The following is a 24,430-nucleotide window of genomic DNA, read 5'->3' as shown; positions in this document are numbered from 1 at the left end:
GGGATTCTTGCTCATTCTGAACCAAGTCCCACACACCTACCAGCAGAATACAAGTTTAACCAAGCACAGGATTCAACGGCACAGGGCATACTATCCATGAAGGCAAATAATCTCTACCCAAGAAAAAAACCCACTGTTTTCTGCCTTGCTGCACACTGGAGGAATAATGGCAAAACATTTGGCTAATCTTCCAAGACAGCAAATGCCATCTGGCTTCTCCCAGGATGGACAAAAACACAGAAAATCGTGCAAAATGAGATACGATTCTCATTTCCTGTCAACAAACAGCAGAAGAGAAGGGGAACAAAAAATAATGGCTGTTTAATGGTGCTCAACCACACCTGGCTAAAAAGTTTCGAGTTGTAGCTACGGAATGATGGTAACAAACCAGTTCACTGCACCCAAGGTACTGCGTCATTGCCCTGTGCCAGGGAAAACTCAAGCCATGCAGCTCTTTCCTTTGACATCCTCCTTGCTGTTTCTTTTGCCATCTTTGGCTCCTGCATCTAGTCCTGGGAACACTGCAGACCTTGCTATCCCAACTGTCTCAAAAATGCAGTCCTCAGAGAAGACCATCCCAGAGTTCAGTACAGGAACAGGCCTGGATTTAATTCTACATCATTTTCACCAAGTCACAACACTCACTAGAAGGCAGGTTTCCCAGCACAGCCTTTACAATCTCCCTTCCTGTCTCTCCACAGCTTCAGAGCAAAAACGTGACACAGGTATATTACAGGTCATCTCAAACAGCGTGGCACTAAGGTGGCACTGAGACACCTTCTGCACTAGTCCAGAAACAGAAGGAATAAGAAATAATCTCTCTGCTAACCAGGCTGGTGAGGGGTCTGGAGAACAGGTCTGATGAGGAACAGCTGAGGGAGCTGGGGCTGTTCAGTCTGGAGAAGAGGAGGCTGAGGGGAGACCTTGTCGCTCTCTACAACTACCTGAAAGGAGGCAACAGGGAGGTGGTGTCGGTCTCTCCTCCCAAATAACCAGCAACAGGATGAGAGGAAACAGCCTTAAGTTGTATCAGGGAAGGTTTAGATTGGATATTAGGAGAAACTTCTTTACTGCAAGAGTGGTCAGGCATTGGAACAAGCTGCCCAGGGAGGTGGTGGAGTCACCATCTGTGGATGTGTTCAAAAAATGTGTAGACGTAGCACTTCAGGACATGGTTTAGCAGGCATGGTGGTGTTGGGTTGACGGTTGGACTTCATGATCCTACAGGTCTTTTCCAACCTTAATGATTCTGTGATTCTGTTCTATGATTCTAAGCCTGTATCACCTCATCCATGACAAAAGGCTGTCTCTCAAGGAAAGAAATGGGGACAATCAAGTAACAACTAATGCCAGTTAAAAAAAAAAATCACATCTGTAAAAAAATCGTGTCTCTCAGCAAGATGATCATCCTCAACCTTTCCAAGTATTGAATAAGTGAACTTGTGTTACAGTCAGTAGGCTTACACACTTCACAGGGTAAAGTCCCCTGCGGCAGAGCTTTAGAGGCCAGAAAGATTACAGAAAGCACAAAGGGTAAAGGGAGATTAGAGAGTTTCCAATACCAAAGTAAAACTAGACATTTGGGTCACACATGGGCTAAGAAATACCAGGTGGGATAACGACGTACCTCTCTGGAGACTAGAATCAAAGGCAGGCTAAGGAAGCCAAATGAAAAATCATTTAGTGCCCTTTCCCCCGGCCCTGTTGCTGGCATTGAACTATAATATAACAACCTAAAAGCAATCTCAGCAGAATATAAAAACTACTACTTTCAAGGACCAGGTTGTTTTAAACAGCCGAGCCAACTGTATATCAACTACATGCTTCTCCAAAGAACAGCACTACTGAAAACTCCTGGCTCCAGGATCTGACAAGGATTCACACAGCCCGTCTTATTTCTCTCCTGGGCTCCTTCTTGAATGGGAACGTTAACATGTGTAAGAATCAATGAGTAGAAACTACCACTATCTGAAATGTAAATCAAAAAGTAATCTGTGACTTAAAGGTATCGGGATATATTCTGAAAGCATGCTACAGATCTATCTGGGATATAAATCTTTTATTTGTGCCTATTTTTAATGTTGATATCAGCACGAGAAAACTTGATTAGATAATCTGTCATAAAATTACACACATTTTACACAGCTTTTAATTAGTTTATGAAACTTTTTTCCACGCAATTGTTCACCATTCCAACAGCCACACAGAAGAACATGAACAGAGACACTAACCAGCCGGAGACCTGAATGTATTTCAGCCAAATGTGTGATGGTATTTTCAGTCCCCAAGCCATGGATAGGAATCAGAAGAAATTCTCCAACCTATTCTAAGCCATAGTGTAACAGTTCTCTGTGCTCTGGGGTACTGCAGAAAAGACAGGACAACGAACTACACTGATCGCTGGACTGCTCCACCATGATAATTCCTACTGACACAGTAGTTGCTTTTAGAAGCTACAGTGAAACACATGTTTGGATGTCTTGGATGTGAACCAGGATTTGCATAATCTTTTGGCCTCTGGCTTTAGAGCGATTCCTAATGTGGAAAACAAAGGTCAAGCCTTGTGAATACAAATATTTCTACGTTACTGTGTATCCGTTCTTGCAGTAAATATTAAAAAGTTAATAAAAAATCTTTTTGTGGAGTTGACACTCTGCAGAAGAGATTTATCATTATTTCTATTAAATACAGCTAAATATTAAATACAAACACACAGCTATGTGTTTGGCTGTACATTTTATTTTTGTTCTGTGTACTGTGTTCCATAAAAATAATGATCTGTTCCCCTGCGTAGTGTAACAGCAAGAGTCCAGACAGCTGCGCCCCTTGCAAGTAGCAGTGTCTGCAGAGTTATAAACCCCAGCTTGCTGCCTCTCTGCCAGAAACTACCCTGACTCTCAGCTGTTGGCAAAGCTGCTCCCACGATTCTTCCTTATAACACTTCAACCAAGACAGGCCAGACTCCCCTAAACAAGTTAACTTTAGGGCTTTGTAATCCAGCTCATCAAGTTTGTGGGGCATTTGGATATGGAGTTCCACCTACCAATCTGCCAGGGCAACAAGGAACTAACTGGGGCAGGAAGATCACCTTCCAGCTCACCTAGATTCAGAAAAGCAGCCCTGCTCACAGTATGAAAGTTCCTGCTACAGGTGGGTCTTCGTTAGAGATTGATTATGAAGATTGATTATAGAATAGAATAAAATCATAGAACTAGAATGTAGATACAGCTGTGTAAACACAGCTGTGTTAAAAAACCATACAATCAGTATGTTGCAATTGGGATAGAAATTAATTGTATGGATTGTATCTAATAGAATTAATTAAAGAAGCCGAGACGACCCTGAAACCAAGCAAGGCCTGAAACCAGTGAGGGAGAATTCTACGAAGACAGAAGAACAGAAAGAACTTAATAAATGGTGTACTCAAAGGAACGGAAGGGTGGCTTAGAAACATGAAGATTCTAGCCTTGATGTCATCGGTTTAATAAATGTCTATAAACTGGTCTAGCCAGTTCAGCTTGGCCACTCTCTGAGGTGATGGCCCAACTCTGAGTTGTGAATAAAGCAATACCTAGTGTAACCCACTCGTGTGAGGATAAAATTTTTAACATCTTCTATCCACCCTTTTCTCTTCTTTAAAAAAAACTGAAATTCATAACAGAGGAAAGACACATAGCAAATTTTTGCTACTAAGAACTCCTTAGGAGAGAATACCGAAGGCATGTAAAGTCAATACTCAAATGAGAACGAGGCACAACTGATGTTTTACTTCACATATAATTTTAAAGATAGACATATGCACATTTGGCAAAGCATAATATTTCTGAAGCCTTAGTTCTACAGTGTCTCCAGCCTAGGAGCTCACAATGAGCTTTGTGAGGCTAGCACCTAGTCCTGACCGGTGCCATGTCACACTGTCTCTTGCACACACAGAACAGCAGCACCCTGCCTGCGCGAGTTGGAGTTGTGTCAACACTCAAATGACTGTGTTCCACTGCAAATCTATGGGGAAAACTTACTATATCTGTATTTAAGTATTAGCATGTTAAGTGTTAGGTAAGAAGTTTACCCCAGCTGACTAAAATAATACACGTACTCCAGCTCCAGTTGTAGCACAGTTTCACAATTACTCCAGAGCTTTGAAACAGCTTCCTGAATGAATACTATCCACAGGCAACGTAATTAAGCACAACTTAGGCAGCAGAGTGCAAAGGTTTCTGCATTAACTCACACTGTCAGGCTCTGTGGAAGCCCTGCACAGCATGACTCAGCAGCACCTAACGCCAAGCTCCTGTATGTATGTGCTCTACTCCCTAACTCTGGAAAAAGATACAGTTCTGGCCACAGTGGAAAGAAAAAAATGTGGTGGTGAAGGGAAAGACTTCAGAAGTAGATCTCCCGAGTTTCTCCCTGATCTAGTTAAGATGCAAGAGATCAAAACTTAAGCAAACTTTCAACACAAATTTAGCACTCTAGTAACTAACAGATAATTACGTATATCCAGCTCTTGGACAGAAAGTGACAGAATCTCTTCTGCCAGCTCTAGCTGAAAGAAGAAGCCTCATTTATTTGTTTTTAATATGTTAATATTACAAATAAAATAAGATTCTAGTCCATAGGGCCATGAGGAAGCCCTCTAAAAGTAAGAAAATGCACTTCTGACTAAGAAAGTGTTCTCTATGCCTCAGATCTATGCCAAACACCAGAATCAAGCTAACAGAATTTTGGTTCTGACACTCCCTAGAATTCAAGCCAAACTCTCTTTGTTGATATTTACACAGCTTTCCTATAAAGCAGTAAGGGCTGACACTAGAAATATTCCCTTCACAGTCACACTGCTAGGAAAAAGTAAGAGAGCTTTTATTTCCTGGACCAGATGCCATGGAACAAGACGCAAAAGAGAGCGAGGGAATGGGAAGAAATCCCAGAGCCAAAAAAGGTTCAGGCAGGCTAGTGCAGTCTCTTCCAGTTTAATTAATAAACCAAAAGGAGAACAAGCACGGCACAAATTTAGCAGGAAGCAAAGGCAGGAAGCAGGGAACGCACCTCCCATCAGCACTACACAGACGTGATGTGTGCTGCAGCCCTGGGTCACAGAACCAGAGCTGCAAAGCCTCACCCAGGCAATGACTGCATCTAGCCCCGTCATCTGGAGACATCACTGTCTCATGAACCCCCCAGCCTCGCAGCTTTACACCTCTTCTCTTTTCCAAACAGCAATAGGTGTTCTTATCACTGGGCTTCAGTTCGAAACTTTCTTCTGTTTCCCAGTGACCCTCTGCCCCTCATCCAGGTCACCCTTTGCTCCTGGGGTATACTGCCCATAGACAGTAACCACCAAAAATTCCAGGAAACTTGCTAATGGTCAAATAATAACCAATGCAAAATGTAACAGGACAAAAGGCACAGCTGAAAAAGCATTGCTTGCCATTAAGGCTGCCTTCAAAACAGCTATACAGGAGCTACTACATGTATAGAAAAAAAACTCAAAATGTATGAACTTGGCTTGTGTAATAAGCAACCAGCACAAAGAGAAAACCCTCTGAAGTATTCAGATGTAACACAATGAAGCTAAAAACTTCCAACTCACAGTAGAAAATGATCTGCAATTATTTTCCTCACAATGTAGCTCATTATTTTGCTTCACATTTGTTCCATTAGAAGCAGCTGTCACAACCAATTATTCACATGCAGATAACTCAGAAGTTTGCTCTATTCTGATTTTTTTACTTTAGTTAATTTGCTTAGTTAAGCAAGAGTGAAGTGAAGGGAGAAACAAGCTTGTCACTAGACATTTTAGCTGGTTTCAATATCAAATACATTCTCGTATCTTAGAAATAATTGCAATTTTACTGGAACAGTATGGATAATAGCATGGATCCAGCCACAGAGATGACCTCAATTGTACAAAAACCTTTATTGCCACCCCAAGTCAACAAACTGTATCGCTTATACAAATGCAACCTCTGCGAAGGTCTCCTGCCTATATGGGTAGCCGAGGATCAGAACCTTCTCACATCCAGCACAGAGCGGCACCAGCAGAAGCCCACAGCACGGAACCCAACAAATGGCATTGCAAAACAAATGCAGCGTGCACAAAACGAACTCTGTGAAATAAATGCTCATTGATTGCAATAGAGTGCTGCTCTTGAATAACGAATTGGTGAAGAACACCCGCATCTTGCAAGTCCTTCCTGATGCCCCTTCTTAAATGTTAACTTCATCTTTACAGTGGTGAACGAAATCGCTGCGTAACAGCTGCCCACTAACAAACAGTTCACCCTAGGCATCTCCCATGATTTATTTAGAAATCAAAGAAACTTGGCACCTCTGATAAAAGGTAACTGCAAAGGACTTCAGAAAGTCTTTTCTTCTTGGTTTATCTTACTTACTTCACAGAAATTGTGCTAAAAGTATACTCGTAAGTGCTTATCAGTATTGAAATGTGCAATACTTCCCATCTGCAGAAATTTCTACATCACTTAGAAGACTGGGTTCTATTGCACTTCAAGAAATGTATTTAACACTACTTGTTCCAGTAGTACTGCAGTGGCAATAATAATAAAGGGTTGGGAAGGGGCACTTGTTTTGTAAATAACATGGCACAGTAACTTGAACTAATAAAGGCTAAAAGATCAATTGCATATTGACAAGTACTAACATTAGTCCTGCTAAAAAAAAAGAAAAATCTTTTGAATTTCTGAACTCCTCTGAATACAATCAGTCTATGAAGATTTTAATATTTCTCTTTACTTGTCTCCTGCTTGATTTGGAAATAAGGAACACAGAGTTCATTTCTTTGTTCCTGCATAAACCCAGGGGAGAAAAAACCCACTGATTATCCTAATCAAAGACTAATTCATACAGTATAGAAACCAAACTGCATGCCTTGAAAATGGCTAGCAACAGATGCTTTGTGAACATGTAACAAAAATAAGCAGCCACAAACAGGAAAATAGATCAGGCCAAGTAAAGGAAAGAGAAATAAATAAAATGGAATTACTTACAGTTCTGGTTACATGATTTTTAACGGCCTCAGAGTTATTAGCCTACAAAAGGAGAAAATAACAAAACTGACATTAATTTTCCAGATAGTTTAACTATAATATAAGACATCCCCTCCTCATGTGCACAGACAGCAAATAAAACATTCAGAAATAAACATACATTCTACAGTATAACCAAACTATCTTTCAAACAGATACAGAAAAAAAAAAATTGATTTTACATTATCATTCTGAGTATTCAGGTCCTGTATGCCAGCACTTAGTTGCTAAGTGCTCACTCCAAGTTACAATATACATGGCGACGTACGCTGTTAACCATGTACTCCTTTTGCACTTTTTTTCCAAACTCTCATTTTATGCTTTTTCATGAAAACAGACACTTGCGTGGATACTGATAAAGAGAACTGCCCAGGGATGCTTGTTTATTGCTGACTATTTTTACTGATGACTACAATCAGCAGGAAATTGAGATAATGTAATGGGGAAGTAGGCAGTCCGGTGAAGTTCCCCCACTGATGCAAAAGCAGAAAACATCACCCCCATTTTTAAAAAGGGTAAAAAGGAAGACCCAGGGAACTACAGGCCAGTCAGTCTCACCTCGGTACCTGCAAGATCATGGAGCAGATCCTCCTGGAAACTATGCTAAGGCACATGGAAAATATAAGGAGGTGATAGGTGACAGCCAACATGGCTTCACTAAGGGCAAATCGTGCCTGACAAATTCGGCGGCCTTCTATGATGAGGTTACTGCACTGGTGGGTACGGGAAGGGCAACTGCTGTCATCTATGTAGACGCAGTGGCAAAGCATTTGCCACTGTCCCGCATGACTTCCTTGTCTCTAAATGCAAGACACATGGATTTGATGGGTGGACCACTCAGTGGATAAGGAATTGGCTGGACGGTCACGCTCAAAGAGTTGCAGTCAATGGCTTGATGTCCTGGTGAGACCAGTGACAAGCAGTGCTCTTCAGGGGTTGGTATTGGGACCAGCACTGTTTAATATCTTTGTTGGTAACAGGGACAGTGGGATCGACTGCACCCTCAGCTAATCTACAGATGACACCAAGCTGAGTGGTGCAGCTGACACACCAGAAGGACGGGATGCCATCCAGAGGGACCTGGACAAGCTCGAGAAGTGGGCCTGTATGACCCTCATGAGGCTCAACAAGGCCAAGTGCAAGGTCCTGCACCTGGGTCAGGGCAATCCCAAGAACAAATACAGGCTGGGCAGAGAATGGATTGAGAGCAGCCCTGTCGAAAAGGACTTGGGGGTGCTGGTTGACGAGAAGTTCAAGATGGCCCACCAGTGTGTGCTCGCAGCCCAAAAGGCCAACTGTATCCTGGGCTGCATCAGAAGAAGCGTGGCCAGCAGGGTGAGGAAGGTGATTCTGCCCCTCCACTCTGCTCTGGTGAGACCCCACCTGGAGCACTGCATCCAGCTCTCGAGCCCTCAGCACAAGAAGGACATGGACCTGTTGGAGCGTGTCCAGAGGAGGGCCACAAAAATGATACGAGGGATGGAGCACCTCTGCTACGAGGAAAGGGTGAGAGAGTTGGAGCTGTTCAGCCTGGAGAAGAGAAGGCTGCAGGGACACCTTCTAGCAGCCTACAAGAGAGCTGGAGAAGGATTTTTCACAAGGGCATAGAGTGACAGGACAAGGGGTAATGGCTTTAAACTAAAAGAGGGCTGATGTAGATCAGATATAAGAAAGAAATTCTTTACTATGAGGGTGCTGAGGCACAGGACCAGGTTGCCCAGAGAAGTTGTGGATGCCCCCTCCCTAGTAGTGTTCAAGGTCAGGTGGAGCAACCTGGTCAAGTGGAAGGTGCAAGCTACACTGCTTCTGTAGCAACAGCATTATCATTACAGGTAACACCCCACCTGCATCTTTACCCGGCAGAATGCAAAATCATTTCACAATCTGGAAAATCTTGCATGCGAATTTTATACAGAACAGGAATCACTGAAATGTATCCACCTCTGAAATACAGACACCTCTGGAACAAAACACAACAGCTGTTAAAACAGCACTTTGTAACACTTCGCAAGAGTTTAGGACGAGAAGTGCAAACCTTAGGCAACTCAAATATTTCTCTTGTACACTTAAAGCATGAACTAAAAGGGGCAGGAAAGGAACATGTAAGAATGCACGACGAAAGGTGTTCTTCCTCTTCGTACTTTTCACTGGCACACTACCACATACAGACCAAGTACCCGGTAAGAGAGCAGTGACTGGTATTTAACCTCACTTGTTTGGAAAGCACAGCCAAAGGAGGGAAAAGGTCTCAGGAAGCTGCTTTCTGATTCTGGGTAAACAACTGTGCCATCTTAAAATGGCACAGACAACAAAATGAAAATGCAGTTCTTTTTATTGAACCACTCTGCTGACCAGAGCTGGATTCTCCTGCAACTTTGAGAGTATGCAGTAATTTACAAAAAAAAAAAAAAAAAAAAAAAAAGGCAAAAAACCAGCAGAAAAGGCCACACAACTCTCGCATGCAGGTATCAGTAGTGGTACAAATGAAACTTTGACTCCAAAGCCTGCTGTGAGAAAGATGCTTTGAACCAGAGATGCAGCTTTCTAACTGTCAACTCTTTTCTTTGGTAGATCACTGAAGTTCAGATACACTCCAGCTGCAAATCTCAACTGGAAACACAGTTACAGATCTTCAGAGTATAATTGGAGTAGCAACAGCTTGCTTAATTCCGTGAGCCCCTACACAATTTACTAGGGCATATATCCTGCACTAACCATAACCCTTCTGATGCAAGACTGGCTCACAGCTAACCCTTGAGAATTGGCTTTGATGTTGTTTTATCTTGTGTTTAAAAACTCAGCTTGTCAGCTATGAAAACTCCACAGTGTTATACGTACAAACCTGTCAGTCAGAAGAACTAACACACAGACTGACTAGTGCTATTAATTCAACCCAGAAACTCTTCACTGACCGAAACATCAAAGTTCTCAGCGGATTAAATGTAATATATAGGACAAACACCTGCATCACTGTAGCCGTAGTTACTACTATTTCACAGTCTTGGGACACTCGCTGCTACTTCGCAGAAATAAACATACCTATATAGGAAAAGGCAAAACACAAAATGCAGGTTTCAGATTCACTTCGAGGTCTTTGTACAAAGAGACCTCACGGGCTCCACAAGCAGAGTGCCTGGGGAAATGCACCACCTGCTTTGCTCTTCAACAGAAAGGTCACACACAAGCTGACCTCAGCACCTATCCTTCCAGCACAAATAAGCAGTGTTACTGTGTATAAAACTGAGACATAAATGAGGTTTACACCTCATGTTTGCCAGTTCAAAGGGATTTTTTCCTTGTATTGCTCAGTTTAGCAGACAATTGGTGCTAAACTGAAAGTTTTCCAGGGTAACTAGTAGATGGAATATGGAGTAAGTAACAAGAATACCCTTTTTTAATGTTTTGAATTTGCTCTCCAGCTTGTCAAAGCCCCTGCTGAAATGCCCCATATTCTCTCTGCTAGAAGCAACAGCTGTCTCCACTTACTAGTGAGTGGGAACACAGCGCGCTAGAAGCAAAGGGCTTGACATAACCATCTCAACTAGCAGGATCACACTGTTCCCTTTTTCTTCTGACCTAAGGGAAAGAGTGCTGAAATGACTTGTGGTGAAAACAACATCTCATGTAAACATATGTGTTTGTGTATACACACATACATACACATACGCACAGTAAGCAGATGCCCAGCATCTAACACCTTTCTTTCTAAACTGGTCCACCTAAGGATGTATACACAAGTCTCCATGTCCTCTCTGCACAGCTTTAAAATGGTTCTCCCCCAAGCCAAATCCTGCTACTTCTGCTGCCTTTTCATCAACTTTAGGATTAAAATTACAAATAAAACTCTTCAGTGGCTAACTACTGTGGTACACTCATTTGAGATGTGGAAGATCCAGCTTTAATTCTCTGACTGGACACAAATGAAGGGAGGCTTTGAAAGTACCGTCTAATACCCAAGCTAAAGATCTTAACCAAGACTAGGAGCCACATTAAGATGGAAGAACTACATCTCCAATTTCTAAAGGTTTTAGTGAAAGCTTGACATTTCTTGCAGCTTCATCACTACTTTCTCCACTGACATGGGGTGACCACTCTAATACACAGCTGTGCCAGTTACAAATCTTCCTGTCTTTAAGTCCTAAAAGAGAAAAAGAGATGGCAAAGACGACAGGCTGACATAAGTCTGGGACATCCAGGTGAAAAAAGTAAATCAAAACCAAAAAACTACCCAGAACAGCCAAACTTACTGATCTTGAAAACTCCCCAACAAAACCATGAAAGTCCTCCCCCCTCCCTCCTTCTACAGGAAGATCAACCCTATTTGCTTCACACCTGCTGTTTCCAACTCCGAGTTCTCTCCCACTCCTCTCTCTCACTTGGAAGACACACTGCCATAGGCAAAAGACATGCTACCTCACATGGAAAACATCACCTTACATTACAATATCTCATCACATCTCATTTTTGAGGTGTTTTTCCTGATAGTACCTGTAAAAGAAAGAGAAATGCTACTATCCCAACTGTGATCTATATTAAGAGAATGACTTTACCAGTGTAAAACTAGCAATCAGAGACAAAAGGAGCTCAGATGCCTCACACCTCATTAGCCCCATGTGCAGCCACTATACATTGACCCAACATGATATACTGAACACTGATATAATATATATACACACAGTATATTATCGCTAACGTGCATTATTTGTGCACCTCACCAATCATAGCATTTCAAGGGTATCAAATACAGCAAAATATTCCCTCCCAAAGCCAGTTCAAAGCAAATTACATTCACACGCTTAGAAAAATAAGCACCTTGCTATGAAACGAGAAAAAATGGTAAAAAAATTGTCCCACATTCCCCTCCTGCCAACACAGAAGAAAACCATCTCAGATTCCTCCCAATGGCTCCCTAACACAAACCCCTCTGGAGGAAAAATAACACAATTAAAGCAAAAGATAAAAATGACAGTGCTACTTCAAAGAAAAAAAAGAAAAGGAAAATTTCCATTTCTTTTAGTAATTGCAAACAAGCAACACACATCAGAATCACAGAATGGTCGGGGTTGGAAGGGACCTTTGTGGGTCACCCAGTCCAACCCTCCTGCTGAAGCAGGGTCACCCAGAGCAGGCTGCACAGGACCGCGTCCAGGCGGGTCTTGAATATCTCCAGAGAAGGAGACTCCACAGCCTCCCTGGGCAGCCTGGGCCAGTGCTCCATCACCCACAGAGGGAAGAATTTCTTCCTCATGTTCAGCTGGAACTTCCTCTGCTTCAGTTTGTGCCCTTTGCCCCTTGTCCTGTCGCTGGGCACCACTGGAAAGAGTCTGGCCCCATCCTCCTGACATCCACCCTGCAGATATTTATCAGCATTTCTAAGGTCCCCTCTCAGCCTTCTCTTCTCCAGGCTGAACAAGCCCAGCTCCCTCAGCCTCTCCTCGTAGGAGAGATGCTCCAGTCCCCTCACCATCCTCGTAGCCCTTCACTGGACTCTCTCCAGTAGCTCCTCATCTTTCTTGAACTGGGGAGCCCAGAACTGGACACAGCACTGCAGATGGGGCCTCACTAGAGCCAGAGTAGAGGGGAAGGAGAACCTCCCTCGACCTGATGGCCACACTCCTCCTAATGCACCCCAGGATTCCATTGGCCTTCTTGGCAGCCAGGGCGCACTGCTGGCTCGTGGTCAACTTGTCATCCACCAGCACTCCCAGGTCCCTCTCCGCAGAGCTGCTCTCCAGCAGATCTGCCTCAAGCCTGTACTGATGCATGCAGTTGTTCCTCCCCAGGTGCAGGACCCTGCATTTGCCCTTAAACGAATGGTACAGGAGATGCTCTACCCCCTTAGTTCATTCAAGACACACTGATCAGTTGGGCTATCTTGCCCTGAAAGCTTCTCATTTGGACTCCACTTAAAAGACACCCAAAAACCACTGAACTCCAGCTTCTCTACCCTCCTTACCAGAATCTACCAGGTAGTGCTGTGGCATTTCTCCAAAAAATAGACTTGAGTGTCAACCTCTCTCACTCCAGCATATAACAACGTTAAGTGAGAAGAGTCAAAAGCAAGTTCACACATACCACTTCCACCATGCACACTTTGTTACTTATATGCAAGTACTGAATTTTTGAGCTAACGTGAAAAACATCAACCTAAAGCACACTAAACCAGCACGATTTCTGACATGACAGTGAACTAAAATTGAATGGGATGCTAGGGACTAAAAATCAGTTTAGCAATGGCCAAACATGATGCACTCTCATGTAAAAATCAAATGAAACATCAGAATTTAACCTAAGGAATCACACAAAATCACACAGAATGGTAGGAGTTGGAAGGGACCTCTGTGGATCACCCAGTCCAATCCCCTGACGAAGCAGGGTCACCCAGAGCAGGCTGCACAGGACCGCGTCCAGGCAGGTCTTGAATATCTCCAGAGAAGGAGACTCCACAGCCTCCCTGGGCAGCCTGGGCCAGGGCTCCGTCACCCTCAGAGGGAAGAAGTTCTTCCTCATGTTCAGCTGGAACTTCCTCTGCTTCAGTTTGTGCCCGTTGCCCCTTGGCCTGTCGCTGGGCACCACTGGAAAGAGTCTGGCCCCGTCCACTTGACACCCACCCTTCAGATATTTATCAGCATTTCTAAGGTCCCCTCGCAGCCTTCTCTTCTCCAGGCTGAACAAGCCCAGCTCCCTCAGCCTCTCCTCGTAGGAGAGATGCTCCAGTCCCCTCACCATCCTCGTAGCCCTTCACTGGACTCTCTCCAGTAGCTCCTCATCTTTCTTGAACTGGGGAGCCCAGAACTGGACACAGTACTCCAGATGAGGCCTCACTAGGGCAGAGTAAAAGGGAAGGAGAACCTCTCCCGACCTACTATACACACTCCTCCTAATGCACCCCAGGATGCCATTAGCTTTCTTGGCAACCAGGGCACACTGCTGGCTCATGGTCAACTTGTCATCCACCAGCACTCCCAGGTCCCTCTCCGCAGAGCTGCTCTCCAGCAGGCCCGCCCCAAGCCTGTGCTGATGCATGGGGTTGTTCCTCCCCAGGTGCAGGACCCTGCATTTGCCCTTGTTGAACTTCATCAGGTTCCTCTCTGCGCAACTTTCCAGCCTGTCTAGGTCTCCCTGAATGGCAGCACAGCCTGCCGGTGTACCCACCACTACTCCCAGTTTTGTGTCATCAACAAACTTGCTGAGGGCACACTCTAACTCTTCATCCAGGTCATTGATGAAGAAGTTGAATAAGACTGGGTCAAGTACTGACCCCTGGGGGACACCACTAGTTACAGGCCTCCAGACAGACTCAGCGCCCCTGATGACAACCCTCTGAGCTCTGCCATTCAGCCAGTTCTCAATCCACCTCACCGACCACTCATCCAGCCCACACTTCCTGAGCTTCCCTAGGAGGATGTTATGGGAGACAGTGTCAAAAGCCTTGCTGAAGTCAAGGCAGACATCATCCACTGCTCTCCCCTCATCTACCCAGCCAGTCATGCCATCGCAGAAGGCTATCAGACTGGTCAAGCATGATTTCCCGTTGATGAATCCATGCTGACTACACCTGGTAACCTTCTTTTCCTCCACTTGCTTGATGATGACCTCCAGAATGACTTGCTCTATCATCTTTCCTGGGATGGAGGTGAGGCTGATTGGCCTTTAGTTCCCTGAATCCTCCTTCTTGCCCTTTTTGAAGATTGGAGTGACATTGGCTTTTCTCCAGTCCTCGGGTACCTCTCCTGTCCTCCAGGGCCTTTCAAAGATGATGGAGAGTGACTCAGCAATGACATCCGCCAGCTTCCTCAGCACTCGTGGGTGCATTCCATCGGGGCCCATGGATTTGTGGGCATTCAGATTGCTTGAGCGATCCCTCACACAGTCCTCATCGACCAAGGGAGGGTCATCCTTTCCGCAGGCTTCCTCTCTTACCTCCAGGGCCTGGGATTCCTGAGGGACAGCCTTAGCAGTGAAGACTGAAGCAAAGGCGGCATTCAGTTACTCTGCCTTCTCTTCATCCTCCTGCCACCAGGGCACCCACCTCGTTCAGCAGCAGCCCCACATCATCCCTAGTCTTCCTTTTGCTGCTGATGTATTGAAGAAGCCCTTCTTGTTGTCTTTGACATCGCCAGATTCAATTCCAGGTGGACCTTAACCTTCCTCATTGCATCTCTGCATGCTTTGACAACATTCCTGTACTCCTCCCAAGTGGCCTGTCCCTCTCTCCACATTCCACAGACCTTTCTCTTCCACCTGAGCTCCGCTAGAAGCTCCTTGCTCATCCATGTGGGTCTCCTGCCTCCTTTGCTAGATTTCTTGCTCAGGGGGATGCACCGATCCTGAGCGTGGAGGAAGTGATGTTTGAACAGCAACCAGCACTCCTGGATCCCCCTACCTTCTAGGGCCCTGACCCACGGGATTCCTCCAAGTAGCTCCTTGAAGAGGCCAAAGTTAGCTCTGCCTAAGAAGAGGGGTCCACATAGACACCTGTCCTTAGTACAGTCAATACTAACTACAAAAAAAGCTGATTTTTAAATTAATACTAAAGGATTTATCTTTTCCTTTTGAAAGACAGGTTGCAGACCTCCACGACACTGTAACACTTAATGCCACAGGTTTGTGATTTTTGGTTTTTTCTTGATTTTTTTTTTTTTTAATGTTTGGCAGACAGACACTTCTATAGAGATGCAATTGGTATTGTTTTTTCCTTTTACACATTCCACTGTTAAGGAAGCATTTTCAAAGACTAACTAAAAGCATGTTCACAAGGGACATAAGATCTGTCACTGAAAGAATAGAAAATTATGCAGAAAAAGCTTACCCTGGAGCGTGTATTTACCTTTTCCAGTGTGAGCTGTCAAGCAGAATCTATGCAAGTCCATTTGCTATTCAGTAAAGTCAAACACAGCTGAAAAGTTTCTACGCCAACTGAAAACTAATGATACTGAGGAGTCTGAAACATGGATAATTTCCCTTTAGCTACAAGAAAGCTGGAAAGGCAGAAAGAAGCATGCTATACCTTGAAAGAACATCTCGCTGGTGGATTTAGCTGTTACAGTAAATAGCATCACGTTTCTGAAAAGCAGACACTTCTGTCCTACAACAGTACCACACTCAGTGGAAAGGTCAGGAGTCACCTTGGAGAAAATAAACAAGCAAGCAGGCAAACCTGGGTATGGAAACTACCAAACCTTTCCCTCTCACTGATCCCCTGTTTCTGCAGAATGTTTCTGTTCAAAAAAAGCCTGATTTTCATTTCATTTCAGATGAAAATCTGGGACTGAATGCAGTGCATTATAACAAAACTTTGTATTTAAACTTTTAACAAATCTTGGAATTCTCTAACATGCCTAGAAACATGAGCCCTCCCTCCTGGCAAATATAATGCCTGGCTCTGAACTTCGTATACACTCTAGAGCTCAAATCAGGATCACTACATTTCATTAATTTGGGGGAGCGGGGTGTCCATATTCACGCAGTTTGATTCTCTGTTCCGTTTTATAGCTAAGTCAGAGACATTTCTGAACAAGGCACCAGCTGAACTTTCAAGTAGTGTTTTTGAACCTCAACTCTGCAGACCTCTAGGGTCCATGGCCTTACTCTAGTAAGCACTTAAAACATAAAAAGAAAACCCAAAACCCATAGAAATGCATTATACAGAGGCCCACATCAACCCCCTTCTGGGGATCCGCAAATCCAATAAAGTTTGGAAAACAATCGTGTCAAGCATTTCAATTCAGGCAGCAGGTCACAGGTTTCGTGAAGAAGGCATGTTGTCAGACCATGCTTCTGCTATCCACGCCACTGGGAAAATGTGGCACTAACCTATCAAGAAAAGCTGAAATATTATTGATTGATTACTCTGCAAAAAGTAAAGTAAGAAAAAAGCACAGCTCAAAATTTTATAAAGCAAAACTGAATAGCAAGAAAGAGCTAGCTTAAAAAGACAAAAAAAAAAGCTTTCAAGGCATCTTTGCTTCCTCCTCAGTTCAGGAGAGCTGTATGAACCAGAAGTAGAAAAACATCATCTCCATACAGGTTTCTCCGCAGCCCACAGATTCCTCCACACGGAGACATGGGCACTACAGTTCTGGATGATGACAAAGCAGCAAGTGAACAGGCAAATATAAGCCTCCACTGGATTTTCCCACTCTTTGCAAACAAACTGGAGACCAGCACAGCCCCGTCACATTTCCCTTCCCAAACGTGCAGGCACATCCACAAGCCAGGCAGCTACAGCCTGCAGCACCCCATGGCAGAACTGCTCCGGTGAGACTGAGAAAGAGAGGCAGGAAAGACCAGAGCGATGGCAAGGCCTGGTAGACTTTCTGTGCCCTTTACCTCCACCAGATCATGCTTGCTATGAGTGTATAATGATTGCTTTGGATGCATCTCACAGGTCTTCTGAGCTGAAGTTTGGATGTAGCAAACAGGGAAGAAAGTACGTCCCTGTAAATAAGAGAGTTGGGTATTTCCCTAGTTTTCCAGAAGATATCCATGCTATTGCTTGAAGAAGAAAAAGGAAACCCTATTAAAGAATTAGCCATAAATCACAGAAATTTATTACAAATCAAAGCCACTTGATCCAATTTTCCAGCAGAGCTTTTACTGATTTAAGATGGAAACCAAAATCATAACTGGCAGAGAGAAATCCTTGCATATGCAGGTTCCTAATCCAGCTTAGTCACTGTCTCCATCCTCCAGGGTATCTGGAGGTCATACCTGATTAACCCATGCTAACAATCTTACATCTTCCACTGCCGAGGCCCCACTTTAAATGAAATTGGAGAATGCAATCCTTCATCTACAGGCCGCCTCAACAGCACAAACAGTAATTCAGTCTCAAATTTCTCAAAAAATCTCCTGTAAACTCACATTAAAAACAGATGGACTGTGCTCCACAGGAACTACAGACTGCCTCACATTTTTTCTGGAAAGATAAGTTTAAAAAGTAAATGAATGCAGTAAGGATAAATATATATGTTGTCATATCTAGTGATCTTTCTCAGCCAAAGCATCTGAGGAGGACTGCATTCACCAGACACCACAGCAACAAGAAATGGGAGGGGTTTTTGCTAAAAAGGACTAATTTCCTTTCAAATACTGTTAAGAGTACTGAGTTTTCTTAAGGTTTTCTGTTCTCTTCCTCTCTTTCCTCATATATACTTGTTTTTTTGGTTTTATTTTTCTTTGTATCATAATACATTTTCACAAAAATTCACTTTTAGTTTCTATTGAGAAAATGCTAGCACTAGGTTGGATACATGAAGGTATATGTTAACTACCAGAGATTTCAAGTAAAAATGAGATACGCAATTAGGATGAGGCTTTGGTGACTCTACCTTGAAAAAACTGCTGAAGAAGCGAGTGGTATTCTCCCGCTCCTTCAAAAAAAAAAAAACAAATGAAAAACACCCACATGCCCAAAAAAACCCCTAAATCCCCTTTTCTCCGACAATTAGTTTTATTCTGTTCCTCTCCCCTTTTGAGACAGGCCAGAGCGCAGTCTAACTCACTGTCCAAAATCAGGTTTTTGGTTTACTATGAGGGACCTGAATGTCAAAGTCATTGCTTTTTCTCTTCACAGGCAGAGAAGAGGCTTGCACACTTCAGAAAAACAGAGTTAAGCAAAACCAAAAAAGCAGAACCACTGCCACCCCTTCTCAGTTTCTTATCAAAATGATTAAACTTCCACCCAAGACTTGGCAAAATAGCTAAATAAGTTTCAGTTTGAAGTGATGTTACGAAAAAATGTAAGTAGCTGGGTATCCATTTAATCTTTCCGCATTATAACAGCTGGTTATGAAATGTGATGTTTAAATGGCAGTACTACAGGTATGCAGAATTCCTTGGTAACCAGTGCGGGGGCAGGGTGGAAAGTAGAGGGATAAAAAAAAGAAGAAAGGTTATAAAGGTTAAATCAGAAATTTGTCTGGTAAAGATCACTACTCCACCATGCCTCCAAACTGACAAGTCATACAGAGATAAGGACCATTCAACCAATGGAGTAATTTTAAGATAAGAATCCATGTACGCTAAGAGGTTCAAGCCTTCACACTACATTTCATTACCACAAGATATTTAGCGAGATATGTGAGGGGCCTCTGAGGAATTAAGATTTCATTTCCTTTATTCTTTTCAAAGATACACTAATATGAATGATGGAAAAAAAAAAACTGAGTGAAGGAGACAAACTTACTGCCCTTTTGAAGCATCTTAAACTGTCCTAGAATACTTCCTAGAATCTAAAAATTACCTCAAAGATAATATCCTTTCATTTGCTCTGCTTTTATTTTTATCTTTTTAAAGTATTAGATAAAAAGTATTTGGAGCTTTAAGGTTAGGGCCTAAACCTTCTCTTCTTTTTGTAGCACTAAAGACTTATTTAAGAAAAGTGTGTGTACCTGTTAGCAATTTTTTTAAATTAAACATGTTGATCTTAAAAAATAAGATCAACTGAGTAGTTGCCAATCTTTCAAAAGAAGATCCAACAATTCCAGAAAAGGCTCTTTAAACAGACTTGCCATATTTGAATTTTATCAAATTTTAGGAGAACTTTTATATAAGCTAATCCAGCTCTTAGATTAAAAAAAAAAACACCGAACAGTGACCACAGCAATTTTTTTTGCCCCTTCCTTTTCTTTTCTAAAATCTTTGGGTCATGCTACACATATCTGCAATGAAAGTCCATTGCCACAAATAATCCACTGCCTCTTCATGAAATAAAATGAAGTGCACAAGAACAGGTCATCTTTGCTAAACATTTGACTTGCATTAACAGAGCTAGACTAACATCTTCCCCCTTTCTCCAGTCAGAGGAATCTGCATGACAACATAAAGTAAGCAGTCTTAGAACACTTAACAGCAGCTGGTTTGTATTTTAGCACCTGAAACTCCTAACAGATGCACTGGATTGATATATGAGGGTCCTGATGCCATGACAAAGATTTGAGATACATGGCTCATGAGAAATGGGAAGAAGACAGGGCCTCTTTGGAAACAGACATCCAAGCTGAAAATAATCAGTAAAACCCGCCTTCTGAAGAAAAAGAGCATCTGTGAGTTTCATCAGGCTTCAACAGTCTTCCAAACATGCCACAGAGTTTAACCACAGTTCTTGCTCTAAGCCGCATTAAGGAGAACAATACAGACAAGCATTACACCGGCTAAATACATGTGGCACTCATTTCAGAGCAGGTGTATGCATTATTTATTTGCATGAGAACTAAAAGGTTGGAATTCCTCATCTGGAATGAATGGGGATAAACCCATGGTTCAGTAGCAAATTGCAAGGCAACAAAGTTTTGGTTAGTTTGAAAAGAGTACTGTCCCCCCTATTACCTAAAGATCTCAACTACTTATTCTTGATTTTCTCCATATTTTACACTCAAAATAGTTGTAAAAGAAATTGCTTACACATAATACAGTCACAGATTATCCTCCTTCAGAACAACAGAACTCTTCACTAAACAGATAAAATTTATTTGTGCGCAAGGCAGATTCCTAATCAAAAAAGTCACTACATTCCACATCAAAAGCAAAAGACATTGCTCAACCTCATGCTCAGGAATAAGAACATATTGCACACTATATAGTGGAAATATTTCACATACAGCTTTCCCTGCAAGAAAGTTAAAACAGAATTCCACCCCTTCTGCCTAAAACTAGTGAACGTGTTATGCAGGGACTGAATATACTTCCAGCTACATCCCTGCTAGTAAACTACAACAGGTTAGGCCACTTGTGCCGTCCATACCATTCAACTGTCAGCAGGTCACAGACTCACTCGGGCCCAGGTCACCAGCACTGCCCTATGCTCACAGTTCACATACACCAAGTTCAATGAGAATTACTAACAGTAATGACTGGTAACATATCCCACAAGTTGCTATATATTTAAAATTTTTGCTGAATCACAAACAAATTTTCCATGTCAAAAATCAATACTCAAGTTGTGTGTACAACTCAAAAGAAATAGCAACTGTGTTGCCAGTACATATCTAGTACTGTGAGCTGCAGACATAAGAAAGGGTTTCTCTTCTATTTATAGTTTTAGCAGTAATGCCATACAAGGTCCTTAGATTCTGACGTGAGTTAATTCATAAAATTACTGGGTCAAAATTAGAAGAGACTTCCCATGAGCTGATATTCACATTCCTCGTAATACCATGATCTAGGTTTCCAGCCTTTCTTTTAAAGGATAATAATTAAGAAAAACATGAACCTACACGTGGTTGGCACTTGGGCACCAGCTGTTGGTTGATTAGTCCTAGTAATGATACTAGCAGGTGGCAGTGCTGGTTCAATACATAACCATTACAGCCATCCTCCAGGCATCATTCATGTTACCCTTGGAGCTAAAATCACCGAAATTCAGTCATGCAAGACACAAAAGGCTTATTATTTTCCTATCCTGAGCAAGCCTGGGTTAACTTCCTGTCTACCACAATCAACAAAAAATAACTGGCCCCAACCAAATCATCCGCTATTTGTACTTTCAAACTGACATGAGACATTGGGATGATGAAACAATTAACACCTTTCTTTTTTTATTTCAAGCACACAAAAGCAGATAATGCAATAGGGACAACTGCACATGGTTGCTCTATCACAGGCAGATCGTCCAGTCCAGTTTAAGAAGAATCCTAAACAGCAGAAAATATTTCACCCGGTTAATCCTTAGCCTTGCAAAATACTCAATAAAACAACCGTATTCCTGCATGGGACAGGATACATTCAGAAGCTTCAGGAGTAGACCCTTCATTTACCAAGCCCTTTCAGGGGAAAGGTGATGGCACAGTACTGAAATAACAAGAGATTATACTTACCACTTTGTAGTTGCTTGGACAACAGCAGGGTGTCACCACCTGGAATAAAAAATAATAATAAGGAAAAAAAGACACTTTCTTTGGAGATGACCCAATCCCATTGATTGAGCTCCCTCAAACACTGTGAAATCTAGGTGGAGTTAAAGGGGCACCAACCAGACCAGATGCAGAACCTAAGTGTCCACACCTGCTCTTGGCTGCATTACTTTCAACTCCCTGAAGAGTTAGCGTTAGCTCAGTGCTAGCGTACTGCCTTGCTCACATGCTGTAATCAGTGAAACAGGCTGAAGAGTAAGGCCTTCTCTCAGGTCACACATACACGGAAACATAGCGGACTTTCTACCATCCTTTGGAGCATTCTTCTAACATCATCTCAGTTTTAGTGAACAAATAAATGTTCTGCTCTTCAAGTAATCCAGAACTTCAGCAGTTCTCAGTATCTTATCCTTGTTCTGGATTTTTTCATGGGGTGTGGGCTGTGCAGAGCAAGCAGAACGGATATTCTGTGGACTGACATAATTTCAGAGGCTTGGCTCCAAGGTAAAATGCTTCCTATGGAGAACATATTCTGTATACATCACACCAAAAAAAACCACAAACAAACTTCTCTGAATATTCAAAAGCCAAAACACAAAGAAAGCTAGGAAAAGCATGACTAACTCAGATTACATGAGGATCTAGGGAAAAGCAAGTGTTAGGTTCTTTCTACAGTCCCACACTGCAGGCACCCTCTGACCTCACACATACAGTGAAAAGACTATGGTTCATCAACACTGGGAGGAGTGGTGGGTACACCGGCAGGCTGTGCTGCCATTCAGTGTGACCTGGACAGGCTGGAAAGTTGGGCAGAGAGGAACCTGATGAAATTCAACAAGGGCAAATGCAGGGTCCTGCACCTGGGGAGGAACAACCCCATGCACCAGTACAGGCTTGGGGCGGACCTGCTGGAGAGCAGCTCTGCGGAGAGGGACCTGGGAGGACTGGTGGATGACAAGTTGACCGTGAGCCAGCAGTGTGCCCTGGTTGCCAAGAAGGCCAATTGGATCCTCGGTTGCATCAAGAGGAGTGTGGCCAGTAGGTCGAGGGTAGGTTCTCCTTCCCTTCTACTCTGCCCTAGTGAGGCCTTATCTGGAGTACTCTGTCCAGTTCTGGGCTCCCCAGTTCAAGAAAGATGAGGAGCTACTGCAGAGAGTCCAGTGAAGGGCTATGAGGATGGTGAGGGGACTGGAACATCTCTCCTATGAGGAAAGGCTGAGGGAGATGGGCTTGTTCAGCCTGGAGAAGAGAAGGCTGCGAGGGGACCTTAGAAATGCTGATAAATATCTGCAGGGTGGGTGTCAGGAGGACGAGGCCAGACTCTTTTCAGTGGTGCCCAGCAACAGGACAAGGGGCAACGGGCACAAACTGAAGCAGAGGAAGTTCCAGCTGAACATGAGGAAGAACTTCGTCCCTCTGAGGGTGACGGAGCCCTGGCACAGGCTGCCCAGGGAGGCTGTGGAGTCTCCTTCTCTGGAGATATTCAAGACCCGCCTGGACGTGGTCCTGTGCAGCCTGCTCTGGGTGACCCTGCTTCGGCAGGGGGGTTGGACTAGATGACCCACAGAAGTCCCTGCCAATCCCTTCTATTCTGTGTGATTCTGTAATTTACGCCAGTCACCTGAGCTTCAGTAATAGTTCTCATGCATGCTCACTTAAACAAGCACCTTAAGGTTAAATGAAACAGTTTTCACTGTGGTTAACGTGTTCACCTTCACGAATACAGCTCTCCAGGACAGACTCTTGGCCAGCAGAACAGAGCCAGAAACTCTGTGGCAACACCTGGACTACAAAGTAGAGTTTTCTCTCAGGAACCACTGGTAGGCTGTCCCAGCAGCTCTCAAGTTATGGTATACAGAGTGGGTTACTGAGCAGAAGGGGCCTGATGTGTCATTTATAATCCTTGTAATAATAAAAAGAAGATGCAGTCCGTGCAACAGAGCAAGCTGCAAGAACAAAAAGAAACATCAGTCCTGTAGGCAGGACAGACACCGGGACAACACACTGCGGTTTAGCTCTAAATAACAGCTTTTAACCACTAGCATGGAAGGGATGGCATTTGCCTCCAAAACTGCTTGTGAAAAAGATATATCTCTGATTCTCAACGCTTCTTAAATCACAAAATACTTATAAAAAGAAAAAAAAAAAAGTAGTACATTGATTTTCAAGTCTCAGCCTCCTCATGGTCTCCACACTATGCCCAAAGCAAACAGGACAGATACGAACTCTGGAGGTTTGTCTGCTGCACCCTCTGACTCCTCAGTGGGCTTGCAAATCCAAGGTCTTAATAAGCTGCACTTCTGCAGCTCATTTTATGACTGCCTGTCATGATTCACTAATCTATCCGACCAAACACTCCTACTAAACACACGGAAGATGTTAACTAAGCTGCCACGATAGCATTCCTGTTGCTGAAAGCAAAGACAACATCTGCCTCTGTAACCTCTCGCCTGACACAGCACGTAAAACTTCACATGCCACCTTCAATTACAACCACCAAGTCTCGCTTCAAGCCAAAGTGGCAAACCA

At 43.3% G+C, this 24,430-nt stretch overlaps 1 protein-coding gene across 11 annotated transcripts in view; it reads right to left on the bottom strand.

The window, feature by feature from the left end:
- The window catches only part of TNS3 (tensin 3), a 250,157-nt gene that overhangs the window by 127,291 nt on the left and 98,436 nt on the right, over positions 1–24,430 (bottom strand). For all 11 annotated transcript variants that reach the window (XM_075418527.1, XM_075418528.1, XM_075418524.1 and 8 more), the window contains 2 exons: positions 21,866–21,904; positions 7,008–7,049 (listed from right to left, as the gene is read on the bottom strand). In XM_075418527.1, coding sequence (XP_075274642.1) covers positions 7,008–7,049; positions 21,866–21,904 — 81 coding nt within the window. The remainder of the gene's footprint in view (positions 1–7,007; positions 7,050–21,865; positions 21,905–24,430) is intronic.

The sequence above is a fragment of the Opisthocomus hoazin genome, chromosome 4 (genome assembly GCF_030867145.1).
Source record: "Opisthocomus hoazin isolate bOpiHoa1 chromosome 4, bOpiHoa1.hap1, whole genome shotgun sequence".
Lineage (NCBI taxonomy): Eukaryota > Metazoa > Chordata > Aves > Opisthocomiformes > Opisthocomidae > Opisthocomus > Opisthocomus hoazin.
Note: the sequence above shows the minus strand (reverse complement) of the source record. Positions and strands in the feature narration are given on the sequence as shown.